Raw genomic sequence first — 19,755 nt, forward strand, 5'->3', positions numbered from 1 at the left:
TTAACTTTAAAACGCCAAGGCTTTGCAGATTTAAAACACATTTTCAGTTTACAAGTAGAAAGTGTCTACGCATTACCGGATTGCACTGGGACAGACGGCCCTAGACAGATGAACAGCTGAGTGAGTTTCTGTATGAAAGGTAGTTGCACTGCGCTCCTCCGCAACGCCAGATGTCGCTGCTCCTTTAGGTAGCAGCGCGTCTCAGCTTATTCTATGGTTGCGTTAATTTTGTGTAGTTTTGCGTGAGTCTGCGCGGCTCCACCAATGGGATCGGTGGGATTGTGCAGATCTGCGCTAGAGCGTTCGCACAACGGAAGTACTTGCACACAGTTTGCGGTGGGGTTCAGTTCAGTGCGGGATTGTGTTGGGTAAATGTATTTGAGCGTTTGAGAGTACATATTTTAAATCCTGGTATTTCGGACGTTACGTACTTCCAGCTACCAATTACACTTCGACCAAAATGGACAGACCACCACCATTTCCCAATTTTTCGGCAAGACCGCCACAACAGCCTCTTCCCGGACCACTTGGATTTGGGTCCTTCCAGGGCTCGGAGCAGAGGAACCAAGGGTCATTACAACAAGGCAGGCCTGCTGCTGCTGGGTTCTGGCCAGGGCAAAATGCATATTTCCAGCAGACGCCACCAGCTACTCCGGGAAACCAGGGCTTCGGTACCGGTCAGGCAGAGTGGGCAGGTTTCTCGCCAGGCATGGCTCCTGGCAGACAAGACCAGGGCTATGCACCACAGATTTTCCAGCAGCAGGGTTATAGTAGTGGGAATCCTAAAGTCCATGCTGGTAAAGACTTTGACACAACGGAGCCAGGCCAGTTTCACCACAGCCTAGACGATGACTCGAGTCGAGGTGTGGGCATTGTGCCCCGTATGGGAATTGAATATAGACAGCAACAGCAGGCACTGCCCGAGAGACCTGGCACCCTGTGGCAGCAGGGTGTGGATGTGAGTGGTGGGCACCGTCCGCAGACCCACATGGGGGGGTTGTATTTGGACCAATCCTACCCAGAACCCAGCTCTTACTCTCGCACAAGATCGACCCTATATCAACCCGGAGCCTCAGGTCCGGACCCGGGCATGCCTTTTCAGAGGCCGAGCAGCTTTAGTGACGACCGCAGGGCAAACTACGGTCCGACTGCACATGATGACCAGTGGCAGACAGGACAGAATCCGACGGCAGCAGAAATGCATCACCGCAGCCAAGAAGGTGGGTTTGCCTGGGATGTCAGACCGCCCGGCTCGGATGAGGAAAGCATACAAAGACATCAAGACGAGCAATGGCTAACACATTTTTTGCTGAAGAGAAGGAAGGTGACCAAAAGCAGCAGCCCGACGCGAGCAGAGAGCAGCCCCAGTGTGAGTGAGGTACGACAGGTCCTGTACAGCGCCGTGCGCCTGGTGTCCCACTTATCCCTTGCGTGCCGGCAGCTCCAGCAGCAGGTGGGAGACGACAGCCGCTGGTCTGAGTCGTATGCCAAGGCAGTGGCCATGAAGACGGAGCTGCAGGAGAAACTGAAGTTCTTAACCGACTCGGATTGCATCGAGAAAGTGAAAAAGAAACTGGAAGTGATTCACAAAAAGAGGGCCAGGCAGCGGCAGAAGAACAGACAGCGACTTGTGGAAATGGAGGAGGAGGAAGCGAGAGCGGCCCAGAGAGAGGCGGCCATAGACAAGTGGAGGATGAAGCGCATCCACGAAGTCGAAGAAAAGAAACGGGTAAATGGCAATTCAAATTGCACTTTGTTAAAAGTGTTTACTAAGCTGGACAAAGTGCATTTGGGTCTAGAGAATATGCAGATGTGAAGCTCTTATTAGCTGTTATTTAATTGCATCCGCTCGTTTCCTCGACTGGTCCAGAATTGCAGCACTGTTCAATTGACTGTGGATTATGCTTTTTCTGCCAGCAAGGGGCGCATTGTCCCCATGGCTACAGCATCCTTAACACACTATATGCCTGTTGATGCAGTGCTTTATTACTAATACATCTTAATGTGAAGTTATTTTCGTTTACTTCTGTACTTCCTGTGCAGTCTGGTTATATTCTGCTCCTAATACACAATACACTTTGCATTATTGCATTAAAAAGCCACAAAATAAACGGGTATTATTGCATAAATTGTTTTTCCAAGCAAAATGCTTGTTATACTAAGCCGAAAATAGAATCAAAACACTTTCCTCTCTTTTCTTGTCTTTCAAACCAGGAGCAGGAGCTGAAAGCCGCTGCAGACAGTGTGCTGTCGGAGGTGAGGAAGAAGCAGGCCGACACTAAAAGAATGGTGGACATCCTGAACTCCCTGGAAAAACTGCGCAAACTCAGGAAGGAGGCAGCAGCCAGGAAGGGTAAGATCTCTGTAATGCATGGAGTCTGCAGGGTTCATGCTAACAGTGCTGATGCAGTTTACTTTGCTGTGACTCCAGGGACATTGATGTGTTTTACAACTGTAGGCAACAGACATCCAAGAGATATAGGTTACAACATAAGTGACTACATGCTCAAGTGACTACATGCACCTGTAATCACTTCAAAGCCATAATGCAGCTCCTTGAGTTTCCCATTGCCTCAGCATGTATCTAATTCCCTTTCAGCCTGTGGGCGGTATTACTGAGTTATTAAATGTAAAATAATTAGCTTAGCCTTTAAACTGATAGCTTCATGATGCATGGATAGTATGTATAATGGTTGACACAAAGCTAAAAGTCTTTTGATTAGAAATGTACAGATCAAACTTTAAAAAAGAAATAAGACCTTTTCATGCGTGCATTTTGTAATGCATTATGTTTATATTCCTAGCATTACATAAAAAAATTAAGAAATATACAAAACGAACAGCCTGCTTCTAAAAAACTAAAAGTATTGATGTGTTCATTTTTCATATGATTTCATTGCTATACAGGAATATTCCCAGAGAAAGAAGCAGATGAGATTTTCGATGGGCATTTGGCACGGCTCCGAAAATTAATCGGGAGTCGCACATCTGTATACGACGCAGAGGAGAAAGCTCTGAGGGTCATGCTGGAGGGAGAGCAAGAGGAGGAGCGCAAGAGAGAGCAGGAGAGGCGGCAGAAGAAAGATAAAGAGAAGCTGCTGCAGAAAAAACAAGAGCTAGAGGCCATGCTTTTTGGACAGTCAGGTAAATCCAGAAAAAGTAATTATGTGTTCCCTGGAATTCTGTCAAAGTGGAATAATGTCTGTGGTGCCCAAGAGTTGAGCTTATTTAATTTCAGAATGTGTTCAATGTATTTTCAGGAACAGCTTGTTTTATTTATTTTGTAATTAATTAATCCCTTAAAAGGGATTGTCTCAATAAACTTTAAATATGAGTGCTTTCATTCTTCACAACTTGGGCATGAGTGACCTTAATTACCTGCAAATGTAATCAAATGCTTTGTAATTTTTAACTTATGATTGTGAATGCCTGATTGGTGATGCTTAGGGATCAGTGAGTATTGTGGAGATGTCCATCTGTCCTGTGCCCTGTACTCGAACCTTCACTTTGTTTTACAGTCGAGATGCACCCTGAGCATCCACTCAAGCCCTTCAGACAGTACTACTTGCAGGCAGAGCATTCTTTACATGCTCTGATACAGATCAGGTAATTAAAAACACTTTTTTTGTAATTAGCATTTGCCTTGATTTTGTTTTTTTAAATAATTAATATCACGCTTAAAATTATGATTGTACAAACACTGCAAACAAAGATTCGGACAAAAATGTAACAAGAAAAAGCATCATATTAACATTAATGTATTTACATTTTTCATGATTTACTTCATTTTTGTCCAGTTCTGTTAATGAACACATAGTTTATTTTAATTGTAGCTTTGTTAGTTTTGCTTTCTTTAATAATACGGAAAGTTGAAGTTGCACATAGGTACCTACATATATACACTACCGGTCAAACGTTTTAAAACACCTCAATTTTTCCAGTTTTTATTGAAATTCACGCAGTTTAATGTCTCAATGTATTAAACCATAGAACAAATAAACAATTGGAGTTAAAAAGAAATCATTTAATCGTTTGTTTAACAAAATCTACAAACCCCTCTGGTACCCTAAGGGCACCAAATCCGTGTGCTTCTCTTTAATCCCAATGTTTACTCTTCACTGTTGTGTTATTTGGTAAGTGTATCCCATGAAAGCTGAGACCCTCCCTGCATTTACGCCCCCCCCCCCCCACCCACCTCCGCAAGATCATACACGTTTTGGTAGAAGCAACACACTCATAGAGAGCTCAAAATGACCGTCTGAATGAGAGCCCCCCCCCCCGGACCCGACTGTGCGTTTACACCCTGGGCTCGGAATGACGGCGGGCAACAGGGACACTAAATCAGATGTGTTTGAGAATGAATCGCACTGGTAACCAAGAGAATAAGCTTTCAAACGATGTGCGCATTGTAGAAATAAATACAGTGTAACTTCTATGCACAGGAGCTGCGTGTAACACTGCCAAATAAATCTTAAAAGGGTGTAGTAACACAGAATATAACTCTGAAATGTACATTATTTGTCAGTTTTTGGTAACCGTAACCTAAACTTTTTTTTTTTTAATCCCTGGCAGTTTATCGCTTACCTTTGTACAATTTCAGGTTATTCACTAGATTTGAACTGCTTAAATTTCAATAAAAACTGGAAAAATGGGGGTATTCTAAAACTTTTGAATGGTAGTGTGTATATATTATATATATATACAGTGAGGGAAAAAAGTATTTGATCCCCTGCTGATTTTGTACGTTTTCCCACTTACAAAGAAATGATCAGTCTATAATTTTAATGGTAGGTGTATTTTAACAGTGAGAGACAGAATAACAGCAAAAAAATCCAGAAAAACGCATTTCAAAAAAGTTATAAATTGATTTGCATGTTAATGAGGGAAATAAGTATTTGATCCCCTATCAATCAGCAAGATTTCTGGCTCCCAGGTGTCTTTTATACAGGTAACGAGCTGAGATTAGGAGCACTCTCTTAAAGGGAATGCTCCTAATCTCAGCTCGTTACCTGTATAAAAGACACCTGTCCACAGAAGCAATCAATCAATCAGATTCCAAACTCTCCACCATGGCCAAGACCAAAGAGCTGTCCAAGGATGTCAGGGACAAGATTGTAGACCTACACAAGGCTGGAATGGGCTACAAGACCATCACCAAGCAGCTTGGTGAGAAGGTGACAACAGTTGGTGTGATTATTCGCAAATGGAAGAAACACAAAATAACTATCAGTCTCCCTCGGTCTGGGGCTCCATGCAAGGTCTCACCTCGTGGAGTTTCAATGATCATGAGAACGGTGAGGAATCAGCCCAGAACTACACGGGAGGATCTTGTTAATGATCTCAAGGCAGCTGGGACCATAGTCGCCAAGAAAACAATTGGTAACACACTACGCCGTGAAGGACTGAAATCCTGCAGCGCCCGCAAGGTCCCCCTGCTCAAGAAAGCACATGTACAGGCCCGTCTGAAGTTTGACAACATCTGAATGATTCAGAGGAGAACTGGGTGAAAGTGTTGTGGTCAGATGAGACCAAAATCAAGCTCTTTGGCATCAACTCAACTCGCCGTGTTTGGAGGAGGAGGAATGACCCCAAGAACACCATCCCCACCGTCAAACATGGAGGTGGAAACATTATGCTTTGGGGGTGTTTTTCTGCTAAGGGGACAGGACAACTGCACCGCATCAAAGGGACGATGGACGGGGCCATGTACCGTCAAATCTTGGGTGAGAACCTCCTTCCCTCAGCCAGGGCATTGAAAATGGGTCGTGGATGGGTATTCCAGCATGACAATGACCCAAAAGACACAGTCAAGGCAACAATGGAGTGGCTCAAGAAGAAGCACATTAAGGTCCTGGAGTGGCCTAGCCAGTCTCCAGACCTTAATCCCATAGAAAATCTGTGGAGGGAGCTGAAGGTTCGAGTTGCCAAACGTCAGCCTCGAAACCTTAATGACTTGGAGAGGATCTGCAAAGAGGAGTGGGACAAAATCCCTCCTGAGATGTGTGCAAACCTGGTGGCCAACTACAAGAAACGTCTGACCTCTTTGATTGCCAGCAAGGGTTTTGCCACCAAGTACTAAGTCGAAGGTCAAATACTTATTTCCCACATTAACATGCAAATCAATTGATAACTTTTTTGAAATGCATTTTTCTGGATTTTTTTTGTTGTTATTCTGTCTCTCACTGTTAAAATACACCTACCATTAAAATTATAGGCTGATCATTTCTTTGTCAGTGGGCAAACGTACAAAATCAGCAGGGGATCAAATACTTTTTTCCCCCACTGTATATATATATATATATATTTTTTTTTTTTTGCCTGTGAAGTATTGATGACCTGGATTATGGAATATTTTACCTGACCTTTGTTCCCCAGGAGGGAGTGGGACCGGTGCCTGGTCCCTGCAGATCACCCGGATGGCAGCTTCATCCCTCAGGGCTGGGTTCTCCCAGAGCCCCCTTCAGATGAGGTGTGGGCAACCAGCCTGGACAAGGCTGACTGAGAGCTCAAGGTCTTTATCAGAACCCTGTCAGAGAGAGACGGGGGCAGTGACACCATTCAGTCATAAAGTCCACAGAACACTATATAAATCATGGTCCAGTAACTCATCGTTGACTTGCATCCTTCTCTGTTGGTGCATAATTGGAGGGTTACACTCATGTAAATGGTTAGTCAGTCACTTCTTGGTAAAAAAGCCTGTAAATTAGCTGAATTGCCTGTTAATGACAGTTTTACCAGGGTAGGACTGCTGATGATTCCAGCTGTCTCAGAAGTAAGTGTGATTTTGTGCTTCTGTTGAAGCCTTAAAGTCCCTGTCTTAGATTTGTTCTTGCAGGAAAGTACTTGATATTGCTTAAGAAAAAGGACACCATTTGTATTTTTGTGGCTCCTTTATTTTTGTAAATAAACATGATATTTTTGATAAAGTGGTCTCCTGTTTTGTAACACCTTCAGGGTACACACAGGTCAATCTAAAACAAAAAATGCCATCTATGGAGAGAGACGGTCATGCTTTGACTTTCTACATTTATTGTGAGTAAGTTTTTTGCAGTGCGTGTTGTCTGCTCATCTGAAGGGTCACCAGGCAGTTTGAGTGCAATGCTGGTAAGATGCTGCTGTGGGGTTTAGATAATGCTTTGACAAAACCAGCTGGATTGCCACTTCTCGCCATGTGTTGCTGCCGGTAAACAGAAGATACCAGACGTCTTGTTATGTCAGTGGATTAGTGGTTCAGAACGCATTAGGATGTGTAATCGCTGGCATCAGGCACGTCACCCAGTCTTAATAACTGCCTGTGAGACGCTCTCAAACTCACATGCTGCGTGTGATCTGAACAGGGATACTTTGTATCTGACAAGCACAGGTAAGTGGTATTTAATAGCCTTCTGAAATCCATGCATAGCTGCCTTGTTGGGGCCCAGTATTAGTTATTTATGGCGGGTATTAATGGGGGTGGATATTAATCTGATCGCCATCTATTAATTAAGAAAGGAAACAGCGACAGATACCGTCATGCTGCATCATATAAGGTGTTCTGTGAAGATTTGCAAAAATATCAGTTAAGCGGACCTAAAAGTGGGATTGATGCTTATGTGTCTCGGGGAGTTCTACCTGTCTGTTTTACATTGCCTGTTGAAGATACATCTCTGTGGTGAGTTTACAACTTGTTTGTATAACATTTTTCTTTAGTAAAAGTGAGAGACTTGAAGGGAGGATAAATATTGTTTTTATACCCTAGATGTGTTTTAAGGACAATAGACCAACCTTTGAGAACATAACATTGGTAAAATCTTTTTGTTTTTTGTTATGTTGGTGGCAGAGGTCAGAGGAAGTGGCATGAGATTTAGATGTGCTACAAATATACTTACATTGAAATGACCAAACAACGAGAACTTAAGCTGCTGAAGCCAAGAAAATATATATATATTTTTTTCAATGTGTTTTCATGGTTTCCAGCTCCACTATCACAATAATCTGAGAGTAGTTTTCAGTAAAGTGCTCTGAAAATGGTGGTTAGATATCAAGTTCAAAACTAAGATATAAAATATGTTTTTAGCACAAGCCGAATAAAATGTGCTACCAACAAGACTCTAAGCGGCACATTGAAAGGTGGCACCAGGATTTGTCTGGGTTTTATTTATTTGTATTTTCTCTTTAACAAAAGTGGTTGTGTATGCACAGATCCTTTTTGTTTTTATTCCGTCAAACGTAAAGTATTTGGCAAGTTAAGTCCCAAATTTGATTACCACTAAAGATATTAAAAAGCAGATGGTACTTGAAGCCTAATGTGCTCTTGAAAAGTAACAAAACAGTGGGAGAGGTGAGCCTGAGTTGCTGACGTATGTCCAGGTGGCAAGGCTCAGGGCAGGCCAGAAGAAGTACAGATGATGAGGTCTTCTATAACGCACACCAGTTGCTGTGGAAATTAAGATTTCAATGGTGACATGAACAGCTGCCCAGGGTCACTGCCCATTGACCCTCTGACCAATGAGTTTGCAGCTCCCTGCCTGTAATGTTCAGAGTGTGGAGATGGGGTGTGCTTAAGTGAAGTCCTATAATCCCTAATCCCTTTATTTACAGGCTGTTCCTGGATTTTGTAAAGAAGTAAACAAGTATTGATAGTGTTGGTGCAGTTGACTCCTGTGAAGTGCAAGAGCTCAAATACAGTTGTGCTTCTGATCATATAGAAGTACACCTTAGGATTGTTAAGAAATAAAACGATTTTAATTAATCTGCAGATTCCAGTGGTGCTACAAAGTTCAGCCTAGAATTTCAACGTGAGTGAGTAGTAAGGCAATTCAAAGGTAGGCTTAATAGTGATTTTTACTTTATTTTTTAAAGATGTGTGACGTTCTGTTCATTTCAAAGTTTCAAGGTCAGCTGGATTTCCATCCACGGTAAGAATGAACAGTCTGGAAGAAGTACCATTCAAGATCCCGGCTGGGTGTCTGGATGAGTCCTTGCAGGAGGTGGAGTTGGTCTCCGCCCCCGAAGTCAATATCCCAGACTACCTCCAGATACTGCAGGAGACCCAGGTAACGGCACAGCTCTCCAATTCCAGCCATACACACTGTCTCCCAATTAATAGACATGGTGCCACAAACAAAAGTCAGATCCCACATTGTGTCACGAACGCTCACAAACACGTTTCTATTTTACTGTAGTGATTTTTGACATGATTGGGTTCCATATACCTGAAATATTATGACTATTACTAATGACTACAACTACTACTACTACTAAAACTAAGTCTCCTATTCCCTCCAATAAAATTAAACAAACAAAAAAAACCAACACTAATGCATTGATACCCACTAGATAAATGTGATCATGTGATTGTGTTCCTATGGCATTGCGTTTTAATAACTGCTCTGCTAACTTATCTGCTGCCCTCTTTCTCTCAAGTGTCTTGTATTCCCCTGCTGTTGTTCTTAGAGTCCAATGTCCTGATAACACAACCGTTGCTATGGTGTTGTTCATAACTTCAAGTTTTCCAAATCAAGGCAGCGAATCCCAAGAGTCCTGGGGAATATCTATAGATTGCTCCTTAAATAACAAGCAGCTGGAAGTTATGATGTTTTCTGGGCCAATGTTACATAGCGCTACAGATCTGTTTATAGTAATTTTCGGACTGACCTGTGAATGCACACCATGTCAGTTTATTTAACATGGGTGAAGTTTACTGGCAGCTGCCTTAAAAAAAGCACCGTTTATCTTTTTCACCATCTTAATTTCACTGTTTAACCTGGGTTATATTTTATTATTGAATTACTGCTTGAAAGCTTGAAACTCCTTTTTTGGTAATATGTCCGTGGAAGCCTAATTTTGTTTACATTTCCCTTCTCCTGAGCTGGAGAGAGAGAGTAGAAAATCTAGAATCTTATACAGTCCTGTCCGTCCAAAAATAATAATCCAGTGTTTGCCTCGGAGCATATTCATACATATTTGAATAAACATCCAAGGAGACTTTAAAATCTCTGAATCACGAAAGAAATTGCATTATTCTGATGTTTCCTAGTCAAGAAAAACAAAACCCGTACGTTCTGATTCATCTTTAAAGATTATGATTTGGACAGAAAATGATGACTCCATGCAATACCAGACAATTTGTGTGGCTGACTGTGAGCTTGGCAGGGCTACAATACTTTACTTTAGGAGGAGTCCTTTGCCAAGTGAAATCAGCCTTTGGAGATTCTGTAGATGATATGGAGGAGTGATCCGTCTGGACTGATCTGATGGTAGTGGAGACTGATCCATTGCAAGCAGTTAATTTTCTTGGATAATTCTCTAATCGTCAAAAGTTATCTCGTTGTCTCCCCTGTTGTTTCTGTTGGCAGTATGAGTTCGGCATGGAGCACTGGGTCCTGCAGGGGCTGCTGGGAGGGTATCAGAGGGAGAGCCAGGTGTGCAGCCCCTGCTCTTCGTCTGAGACTCAGCCCTCCTGCCCGCCCTACTGGCTGATGTTCAGCCGCCCGTCCGAGGCTGATCACAGGAGCAGCGAGGTGTGGGAGCCTGCCCCCCGGCATAGGAGCTACAGTCTGAATGCGGCCGACATCAGGTGTCTCCACCCCCGCGTGAAGTTCCTCATCTCAGACTCTGAGGAGGACGACGGCTACTCTGAGGACGACGAGCACTCATCCTCCGATGATGCAGAGTACCCCACCAAGGCCTTCACCTACAGCCCCGAGCCGCGCCGCAGCTTCCTCTTACGGAAGCAGTTCCCGGCGCTGAAAGACTTCCGCTCCGGCTCTTCCCCTCACTTCTTGAACTTGACGTCTCCCAGCAGCACCGCCAGACAGAGGAGGAATTCTCTAACCTCCTCCTCCTCCTCCTCTTCCTCCTCCTGCCACGACCTCAAGCTGTCTCCCTGCCTGGGGATGGACCGGCAGAGGATGGGCAGCCCCCAGTGCCAGGGTCAGAGACGCCTGAAGAGGAGGCTGCACCCCCTCTGCCAGCTCGGCCGAAACTACTCCCTCACCCCGCAGCCACCGTCATCGCCCCCCTCCGCACACCTCCAGCCCCGTCCCTCCACAGCTGGCCACATCCCCACCATCAAGAGCCACAAGCCCACGCTGGCGGTAAGAAGCCCCTCGGTGTGTCAGTGTGTCTGTGCTGCTTCATTCTCCTCAGCATCAGTGCCCCGAATTAGTTTAATGAATCCCTGTATTTGCGCTGCGGTGTTGTCCTGCCTGTATCACAGACTTTAAAGAGTCAAGACTGAGAATACGCCAGCCTCACACAGAGAGCCCATACACAGGAATTCAGTGTTGACAAATTTGAACAGGCAAATGTACTCTTCTACATTTTAGCATCTCTAACGTTTCGATTTCTTCATTTTATTTTTCTGATACTAGTTCTGCGGTGCCGGAATGTAGTAAGCCGTGTGTACTGGTGTTGCAGAAATAGTGGTGGAGGTGGGGGGCAGATATTGAGCTGTGACGCAAGAGATTCTTCAAACGTACAGCAGAAAGCCAGTAAAACGGGCTTAATGGGCTATTTTTAAATTGCTGTAAGACCAAAATGGCTGTGTTTGCTATTCAGAGCCTGACTTCACTATAAATGGTAAAAAGACTGACTAGGGGTGAAGAGGACCTTTACAGTTGGTACCAGTCTATAAAGCATCAGAATCATTCTGTAGTAAATTATTTCCTGGAACTATGCTAGATTGAGTATTCCAGGAGTTGTAATGCTGAATTCCTACTGACACATGCTTATTAGGGTGTCAAGTCAGATTTCCTTTATTATTTTCTTGCTATATATCTTCAAATAAGGGATGCTCCTATTATTTTGGCCTTGAGATTTGTAATGCTTTGGAATTCATGCAAGATTATGTATTACATGTTTGTATATATGAACTACCTAGTAAGTCTTTTACCACCTTGGATGATCCCAGGGTATCACAATTACTATTAATCTAGGAATGATTCATATATGTCCGTAACACTTACAAAGTTCAGAGTAATACCGAAGTGCTTAGACAAGTTAGTGGGAGATAAGCAGGGGAATTTTATCATCTGTTTGGTTTAATGGTGTGGAGAAACAGCTCTTGTCAAATGCACACATTCACAGATTCTTAGAGTAAACATCAAATGATTGTGTTTAGCCTCAAAAGGCAAATTAAATCAGTGGAACACTTTATCAACTTATATCATAGCAGAAGATATAGGGGACATTCAGAAATACCTTTAAAAGGAGATGTTGTTATAGCTGGATCAGCTAAACCTACATAAATCTGCTTTTTGCTGTTCCTAATTTACCTCTCTGCTGTCCATATTAATAGGCCAGTGACTTCTAACATGGTGTTCTGTGATACAGAAGAGGCTGTAGCCCTAACAGTATCAACAAGATCTGCAGGCTAGATTCCTCACAGGGCTGAGCGCTGAGACGGACACAGCAACTTCAAAGCCTGTTCAGAGCAGTGTGTCCTGCCAGCTCCCAGTCCAGTGTCCTCTCATCCTACCCCGAGCCCTCTGACACGGTTTTGTGTTGTTGACTCTGCAGTCCCTGAGCCCTTACTCCTGCCTGCCACCCCCGCCTTCAGCGTCCCGACCCCTGAGTTCCCACAGATCCATGCCAGACTCCTCTGCGGAGCTGCTGTCAGCCCTCAGCCAGGAGGAGCAAGAGCTGCTGGAGGCCATCACCGACGAGGGTTATCCCCTGCGCCGAGCCATCTGGGCCCTGCAGAAGACCGGGAGGCAGAGTCCAGAGCAGGTTCGTCCCTTTGCCCACAGACACACACACGCTCTTCCAGGGCCAGCCTGCGTGGCTGTAGAGTAGGAAGCTTTCATGTTTCCCCTACTAATGAAGGAACAAAAACAAAGGCCTAAGTAGGTAAATGAATTAAAATTCAATACGTTTGGTAGCACTCGCTCAGACAGGGCTCAGAGCAGCAGGGAGACAGACAGCTGCTCGTGGACAGAGGCTGGCAGTGGCTGCAACATCCGGCACCGCGGGGCAGCATCTACTGGATTTTCCCACCAGAATCCACATCTGCACAACACAGCAGCCCCCGCCTCCCTGACCACAGCAATGCTCTTCAATGTCTGCTGTTACTGAAAGTCTTCACTATGTTGTAAATTACTGATTATAATATTAGACAGGGTATTTATATTCTGTATAAAGAGAGTAAGGATTACCCGGCTAATAAATCTGAATGTCTGAATGTGAGAAGCATGCACTTGTATGTAGTTTTATAGTATTTGGAGAGTTTCCTACTAATATTTTATTTCTTGAGTGGTTCCTACATAATGCTTATCAGGGTCCGTTAATAGCTCTTTTGTGTTTAACTGGACTCACTGCAGAGCTCGGAGAAGCTGAAGCAGCAGGCAGCTGCCCTTGTGAAGACCACACTGCTAGTCTTGCCCTCAGGAAACATCCGGGTTTGAGCTTCCCTAACAAGAGGCTTGCTGCCTGTGACATAACAGTCTTAAAATAGATACCAAGCCCTGGAACTTTCCACAACCTGGTATTTATTATCTTGTTCTCAGCATCACACAGAGGTTCCCAGGAGGATGAGTGAGTCACGGGGCTGTGTGCAGGGCCCTGGAGAACGGTTAGGGTATGGATTCTGGCAGCAGCGGAGGACTGCAGAGAGGAGGCCCTGCTAACTGCCCGTGTTTTACGGCAGAGCAGAGAGCAACAGAGGAGCACAGGGCACAGCTGTAGCTTCTGCCTTCCCACCAGCCCACAAACCTGTCACATCCCACATTCCTCTCAAATCGTTCAGACTCGGCCCTCAGAACTGCCACTTCAGGGACATGTTTTGTTAGTTTCTTCTTAATGTTTTATCATCAGTGAGGCATCTCCCCTTGATTGAAGTTCACCCTAAATCATTCATAAAGAACTAAGTAGTCATCTGTTGAGCTGATAACATACTTTCGGGAAGAAAAAACAAAATTCCTTACATTACTCCGGGAAAAGAGTTTGTCAGGAGGGGGCATGTTAGAAACGGTCTTCATTTTTTGCTGTCCACGGTGCACACTCGATTTTCAACACCCCGTGTCTTGAAAAGGTAGACTGAAATTGAAAAAGTGGCCATCTTTCACTCAATTGTTGGTAACCTGGTGACCCTGCAGCGACTTGGCAGATGGTGTGTGGGGATAATCAGAGGTGTTAACACTGTTGAGCTCCCGACTTCGTTAATCTGAGTAATGCTTCCTGTGCCCCATAGGAATGTGCTTTTGCACCGCTGGGCCTGTTCTTTCATATTCACACTGATTATTGTATGTTTTATATACGTCTCCATCACTTGTCAGGCATGATCACTCCATACAGCCATGCATTCCTAGACAGGCTTGTATAATAGAACAGATCCGTCTCTGACCCTGGCAGTAGCTCTGTTTTTCCTAATTCCAACATTAGCCCGTGCCTGCCAAAACAAAACACATTCGCAAAACCGCAGCCCATGTGCCACGTCCTCCCCCGGGCTGAGTGGCTGAGTGAGGGGCACATGGCTGCTGCAGTGCTGTTTTCAAAGTGACCGATTTAAGCATGGTGATTTCTGTGACGATTCATTTACAGAAAGGGGGTCTGTATATACACCTCTACCCCGGTCCTCAGGAGCCAAAAAATCTTACCACGTTATCGGTGAAACCACGTTATATCGAGCTTGCCTTGGCCTCAAGCATTTCTGGTATTAATAGTCAGCAAATCATTTTTGTTAGAACAGACAGTGTTACAATGGTTAAATTGTATCTCCTTTCTTTAATTACAACACTTATTTTATCAGCTTACTTAAAACATAGCGTGTATTAACAACACAGGAACAAAACAATGCTAAACGCAACCATGCCAGCTTGGTTTCATCAACATCAATTGTTTGGTCTGGGTGTAATGCCTGGGAAAATGCTAAATTCACATAAAATAAAAGAAAACGCTTTTAGTTACACATCCTTACATATTCTTGTAATCAATGGATTTAAATTTTCAATATTATACCTTTAAGACTTTCAAACCACTCTTGCTTTACCACATTATATTGGATCGCATTATATCAGGGTAGGGGTGTATTTGTTCCTTTTAGAAAGGCTGAACCAATGGCACTCCTCTTTCTTCTGTGTCAGCGCAGGAATCAGTTCTCACTGTAGTGTTCCTCTCAACCCCCACAGATCCTCCGTTACCTGGTGGCCTGTGACCGACTGTGCAAGCGTGGCTATGACCAAGTACAGGTGGAGGAGGCCCTGGAGATGTTCCAGAACTGCGAGACAAAGGTGAGGGTCCATCAGCCTCAGACCAAAACTCAGCACACTGTGGGGCCATACTGCCTCTACGGCCCTTTCCTTAGCAGGGTTAAATACAGTCTCTTCACAGAAGAATGCAGGCTGAGGGGAAATGTTTTTATGTTCTTTTGGAACTCAATACATTAGGAGTTAATGAGGGGAATAATTGAAATAAATGCTTTTCGTTAAATTGGCTTCATATTTCTTCTTTTCCCAAATATGTGGCCAATGTGTCTTTGTCTGCCTGCTGTGGATTCCAAACCGCTCTGTACCTCCTTTCAGAGAAATATTGAATCTACAGTACAAATTAAAGCTGTGGTCCAAGACTTGAAGCGCTGGCTTTTTGTTTTATTGCAGTTCAAATATTGTTGCTTTCCTCTTATCTGCATGGAGGAATAAATAATCTGTTAATGGTTCAAGTGCTCCCATGGATATCAGTTAAGATAATGTTTTTCGGCCTCTTCTCGCAGGCTGCTGAATTCCTCCATCTGCTGGCTCAGTTCCACGAGATGGGCTTCCAGCAACACGCCATCAAGGAAGTGCTGCTCGTCCACGAGAACCACCGGGAGAAGGCGTTGGAGGAGCTCATGATGCGTGTCGAGTGATGAGGTCAAACATGGGTGAAGAAAAGCCTGTTCACGCCCGACAGGACCTCCATGCCTGCTGTACTGTGGATCTGGATAAAAATGTTGCTCTTTGTTTCAGATTGCAAAGATGTGAGTGAAAAATATGACTCAATGACTCAAACTTTGATTGTATTCCTTAATGAGGGAAGTTGACTTTTAAAGGAAAATATGTAAAATTGTATTTATGTATTTTAAAATGGTTTAAAGCCACATATGGAGTTGTGTCTTGGTGTTCTTTAACAAAGTGTGTTGCTAAAGGATCATTTCATTTAACTTGTATTTTATGCATACGTACTGACTAGGATATTGCCTATTGTCATTTAAAACATTTTTATATAAAATCTTGCACTTTATGTTGGGTTAAAAAATTTATTTTTTAACTGTGAACTTGCCTTAGATTTACACCTTTATTCTGAATGATTTATATAGTCTTTTAACCAGTGTTTTGCAGGTCAGGATAACTGGCCACAGGGTTTGATGTATTGTATTTTAATAAAAATCTATACCTGATTAGGGCTGTGTTATGCTTTCCTTACTGATGTTTCGCTTGGATTATTTTAGGTTTCTCAAATCCTGATATATTTTAGCCTGTTTATTCAAATAGTAGTTTTCTGGCCCGCTTGTTGGTTTCCTGTAAAGCTTGCCCTGGAGACATGCACGAGTACAGCCTGTTTTCATACAGAAGGTGAACAGGAACACTAAACAAAAAAAAAAATTGTTTTTTAGTTGTCAAAGTTACAAAGGACATCAGATTGGCGGGAGGAGGTTCAGTGGCGGCATCCATTCAAGATCTATATCATGTGATGATAGATTAGGTATGCATAAGAGGTTGGGCTGAATTATGATGGCTTTTCTTTTATCACATTATTATTACTGAACAGTCACAGTCAGACTGCAGGGAACCTTTGCACAGAGCAGCTCCTGAAGAATGGAATTTATTGGCCAGGCTGTAATAATTTAATAACTGAGAAGTGAAAGGAAAAACCTGTACATCATTAAAGTCACATTCTTTCCCATTTACCTGTGAATGATTTACAGCGTGCAGTAAAGTGGCTAGCATGGCTGTTAGTGGGTATTCTCATTGTGTCTGCCCATTAAAATTACTGAGGTTGGGCTCACGGTGAGAGCAGCATGGGATCTTTCATTTTTTCCCAGATCAAAAACTTATACCACACAGTGAAATCAAAGAACTACAATCCCCTCATTTCAATTTAAAGAGCTTGTAACAGTTATATAACTTTGTACAGCTACAAGCGTTTCCAGTGAAGCTCAAGAATGCAGGTCTCGGGGGAAGCCTTGGGGGTTTGTTTTTGCTTGTTTCATATTTGATGCAGAAACCTTTCTAAAATTAAGAAATACATAAATAATGAAGAGGAAGTAACTTCAGTATTGAACTGTCTTTTGAAGCTTCTAAAAGGAATTTCTAAAATACAATAGAGCAGAACTAATTTGCCGATGTTTTCGTCCCCAGAAGAGGGTTTGTATCCCAGCCCTGTGGAAACCGTCCTGCTGTTTATTTACCACGCTCCTGTAGCCTGCCTGTTTGACAGAGCGCCTGCAGTATCAGATGTACACGTCGACTCTGGGGACCATTGGTTTATAAATGGCTGATTTGCTATCAACACAGGAAAAACCTTTTAAAGCCTTATTTCTCCAAGTGTCCGGTAAATTCATTACAGTGTCCTTGGAGAAATGCACATTGATGTTTATCAAACTGTATAAACAAGCAAACACACTAAGATAAATTCCTTCTCTGCAATTTGGAAAAGGGAGGTTTGTATGTGTTGGGGATTGGGGGGTCACAAATAAGAGGTCTCCACCGAAAGCAATTTTAAGAGCATTTTACAGCAATATGATATACAGTGGGTGCGTCTCTCCACTTGAGAGGAATGGTACATTTTTGTGTAGCTGCATTTTTGGAAAATCAGGACATTAATACAGTGGTATTCAGTAGCAGAACGACACATTGTGAAATGTAATGGAATTCACAAAGTATGTGTTAAATGCACTCCAATTTAGTGTTCTTATGTAGGGAATTATAGTCAAAGACAAAAGACATTTCCTCTACCCCACACAATATGTGCCAATTATGTGTTTCAGTCTGCACTAAAGGTCAAAATAAAATGCTCACATTGAAATATATATACATATCAGTACATTAAAACTATGTATTATGTCATATCATATTTGTAACCACACTACATTGCAAAAGATGTTTAAGGTGGATGTTTGGGCTACTGTTCAAACATTGACATTTTCTACATTGTGGTCCCTCTCCTTCAGGATACATTTACATGTCAGTTGGCTGCTGTTCGTTGGCAGCCTCAGTAAGAAGGTCTGCATTGAGCCACTCCTTGGGAATCCCTTCATCTCCTTCCTCGGCTTCCACTTGTTCTCTTCTATAGAGTAAACCAGAGTCAACATTCGGTTAACAGTGAATACAGAATCCCCTCTCACTGTGGCCGTGAAGAGAGCCCCTTTACTGTTCACATACTGCCCTGCCAGAGCCGTCCATTGCCCGGTAGTGGTGTTATAACAGTCTATCATGCATCTCAAGAAATCATCCGAGGGACCATTTCTCATCACATACAGGTTGTCTCTGTGGGCTACCATGCAATGGCCATAACTCTGTTCTCTGATCAGTGTGGTGGCAAGAAACCACTCTTCTTTACCGACATCAAATTCGTAGATATCCGTGGTGTCCATTGGCTTCCACAAACACACAAATATCCGGCCCATCGCTTTGGCGCATGCGGGGCTTGCAGCCGGCCGAGGGAGGCGAGAGGTAAAGGACCACGTATCGACTGAGACTTGGTACTTTTCTACGGATGATATTATTCTTCTTTCATACTCTCCTCCTATTGCATAAAGGTGATCCCCATGACCTATCAGGGTCAGGCTGTAGCGTAGCTGTTGGGGGCTGGAAAACTTGCTCCAGGAATCGGTCAGCGCGTTGTAACAGAAACATGAGTCCACCACCTGCTTGTTCACACCACGCACCCCTCCAACAATATAGAGTTTGTTATCCAATACAGAGACCCCCGCCATGGAGGTGCTGGCTTCCACTGGTAAATCTGTTAACACTTTCCATTCTTTTTCTTCTTCATCCAGATAGCACAGTGTCCGTGATGAATCCTGAAGCAGCTGATTCGTTGGGGAGTGGCTGGCCACTGCAACAAATGTGGTAGGCATGAGAGACAAGATGTATTCCACGAGTTCCTCCGGCAGACATCTTAAGTCTTCTTCTAAATCGGAGTACATGTCTCTAATGAACAGTGCCGAGCTGTGGTACAAATCCATCAGCCCGAATGTGGCCGCCGTGTGATACATGACAATGCAGTTATTGGAATTAATAAGGTTAATTAGGTGTTTGGCCAGGGATGGCACTTGCAAAAACGCAGCACATTCAATAGCCTCAATGATGTCATCGCAAGTCAGGATTGGTCGCTCACCTCCGAGGACTGCAAGTGTGATCAGGAATCCTCTAGCGCTTAACCCTCTTAAGTGGATTTCCTCTTGCTGGCATTCTATCATTCCTGATTGAAAAAGGGCTCGGAAGTACTCACAGTTCTCTGTTAAAAGTGTCTTGTCAACTGAAAAAATAATGTCTCCCACTCTCAGTTTCAAGCTTGCCATAAATGCGATGCAGGGCCTTGATTTGGGCCTCTCAGTTTCTCTTCAGAGTTACCAGCAGCTGTTCGGAAATATCTTCATGCTTAACAGAGATTTTAGTTTCACATGCAGGCAGGATCAATTAAACGAAACGCCTATCAAACATTTACCTGTCTCGAATTTAGGAATATCAGAAAATCAGTTCTCTCTCCAAGATATTTCCCAGAGGAGGGGAAAGAGTGCTTGCTTGCAGTCCTTACTGGAAAACATTTGTTGTTTTTTTCAAATATATAAATAGC

General features: G+C 43.5%; 3 protein-coding genes across 3 annotated transcripts; 2 read left to right on the forward strand and 1 right to left on the reverse strand.

The window, feature by feature from the left end:
• The first annotated feature begins 317 nt into the window (after nt 1–317).
• pdcd7 (programmed cell death 7) lies at nt 318–6,926 on the forward strand. The gene is made up of 5 exons (XM_066701540.1): nt 318–1,729; nt 2,215–2,353; nt 2,908–3,144; nt 3,519–3,606; nt 6,376–6,926. The coding sequence occupies exons 1-5, from the start codon at nt 461–463 to the stop codon at nt 6,500–6,502; spliced, it is 1,860 nt and encodes a 619-aa protein (XP_066557637.1). The 5' UTR covers nt 318–460; the 3' UTR covers nt 6,503–6,926.
• A 407-nt stretch (nt 6,927–7,333) lies between these two features.
• On the forward strand, nt 7,334–16,357 carry ubap1lb (ubiquitin associated protein 1-like b). The gene is made up of 6 exons (XM_066701541.1): nt 7,334–7,363; nt 8,869–9,035; nt 10,338–11,078; nt 12,502–12,711; nt 15,108–15,209; nt 15,689–16,357. Exons 2-6 carry the CDS (start codon nt 8,904–8,906, stop codon nt 15,821–15,823), a joined length of 1,320 nt encoding a protein of 439 aa, XP_066557638.1. The 5' UTR covers nt 7,334–7,363; nt 8,869–8,903; the 3' UTR covers nt 15,824–16,357.
• Nucleotides 16,358–17,670: 1,313 nt separating this feature from the next.
• Nucleotides 17,671–19,709, reverse strand: kbtbd13a (kelch repeat and BTB domain containing 13a). Its single transcript, XM_066702905.1, has one exon. It carries the CDS (start codon nt 19,478–19,480, stop codon nt 18,086–18,088), a length of 1,395 nt encoding a protein of 464 aa, XP_066559002.1. The 5' UTR covers nt 19,481–19,709; the 3' UTR covers nt 17,671–18,085.
• Nucleotides 19,710–19,755: the final 46 nt, after the last annotated feature.

Source organism: Amia ocellicauda, chromosome 4, assembly GCF_036373705.1.
Source record: "Amia ocellicauda isolate fAmiCal2 chromosome 4, fAmiCal2.hap1, whole genome shotgun sequence".
Taxonomy (NCBI): Eukaryota; Metazoa; Chordata; class Actinopteri; order Amiiformes; family Amiidae; genus Amia; species Amia ocellicauda.

Excerpts from the sequence above, each read along its gene's own strand:
- ubap1lb (XM_066701541.1), top strand. The coding sequence starts at position 8,904 with ATGAACAGTCTGGAAGAAGTACCATTCAAGATCCCGGCTGGGTGTCTG. Across the intron at positions 11,079-12,501 it reads GCCACAAGCCCACGCTGGCG|TCCCTGAGCCCTTACTCCTG; the intron begins GTAAGAAGCCCC and ends TTGACTCTGCAG. Across the intron at positions 12,712-15,107 it reads GGAGGCAGAGTCCAGAGCAG|ATCCTCCGTTACCTGGTGGC; the intron begins GTTCGTCCCTTT and ends CAACCCCCACAG.
- pdcd7 (XM_066701540.1), top strand. The coding sequence starts at position 461 with ATGGACAGACCACCACCATTTCCCAATTTTTCGGCAAGACCGCCACAA. Across the intron at positions 2,354-2,907 it reads GGAGGCAGCAGCCAGGAAGG|GAATATTCCCAGAGAAAGAA; the intron begins GTAAGATCTCTG and ends ATTGCTATACAG. Across the intron at positions 3,607-6,375 it reads CATGCTCTGATACAGATCAG|GAGGGAGTGGGACCGGTGCC; the intron begins GTAATTAAAAAC and ends TTTGTTCCCCAG.
- kbtbd13a (XM_066702905.1), bottom strand. The coding sequence starts at position 19,480 with ATGGCAAGCTTGAAACTGAGAGTGGGAGACATTATTTTTTCAGTTGAC.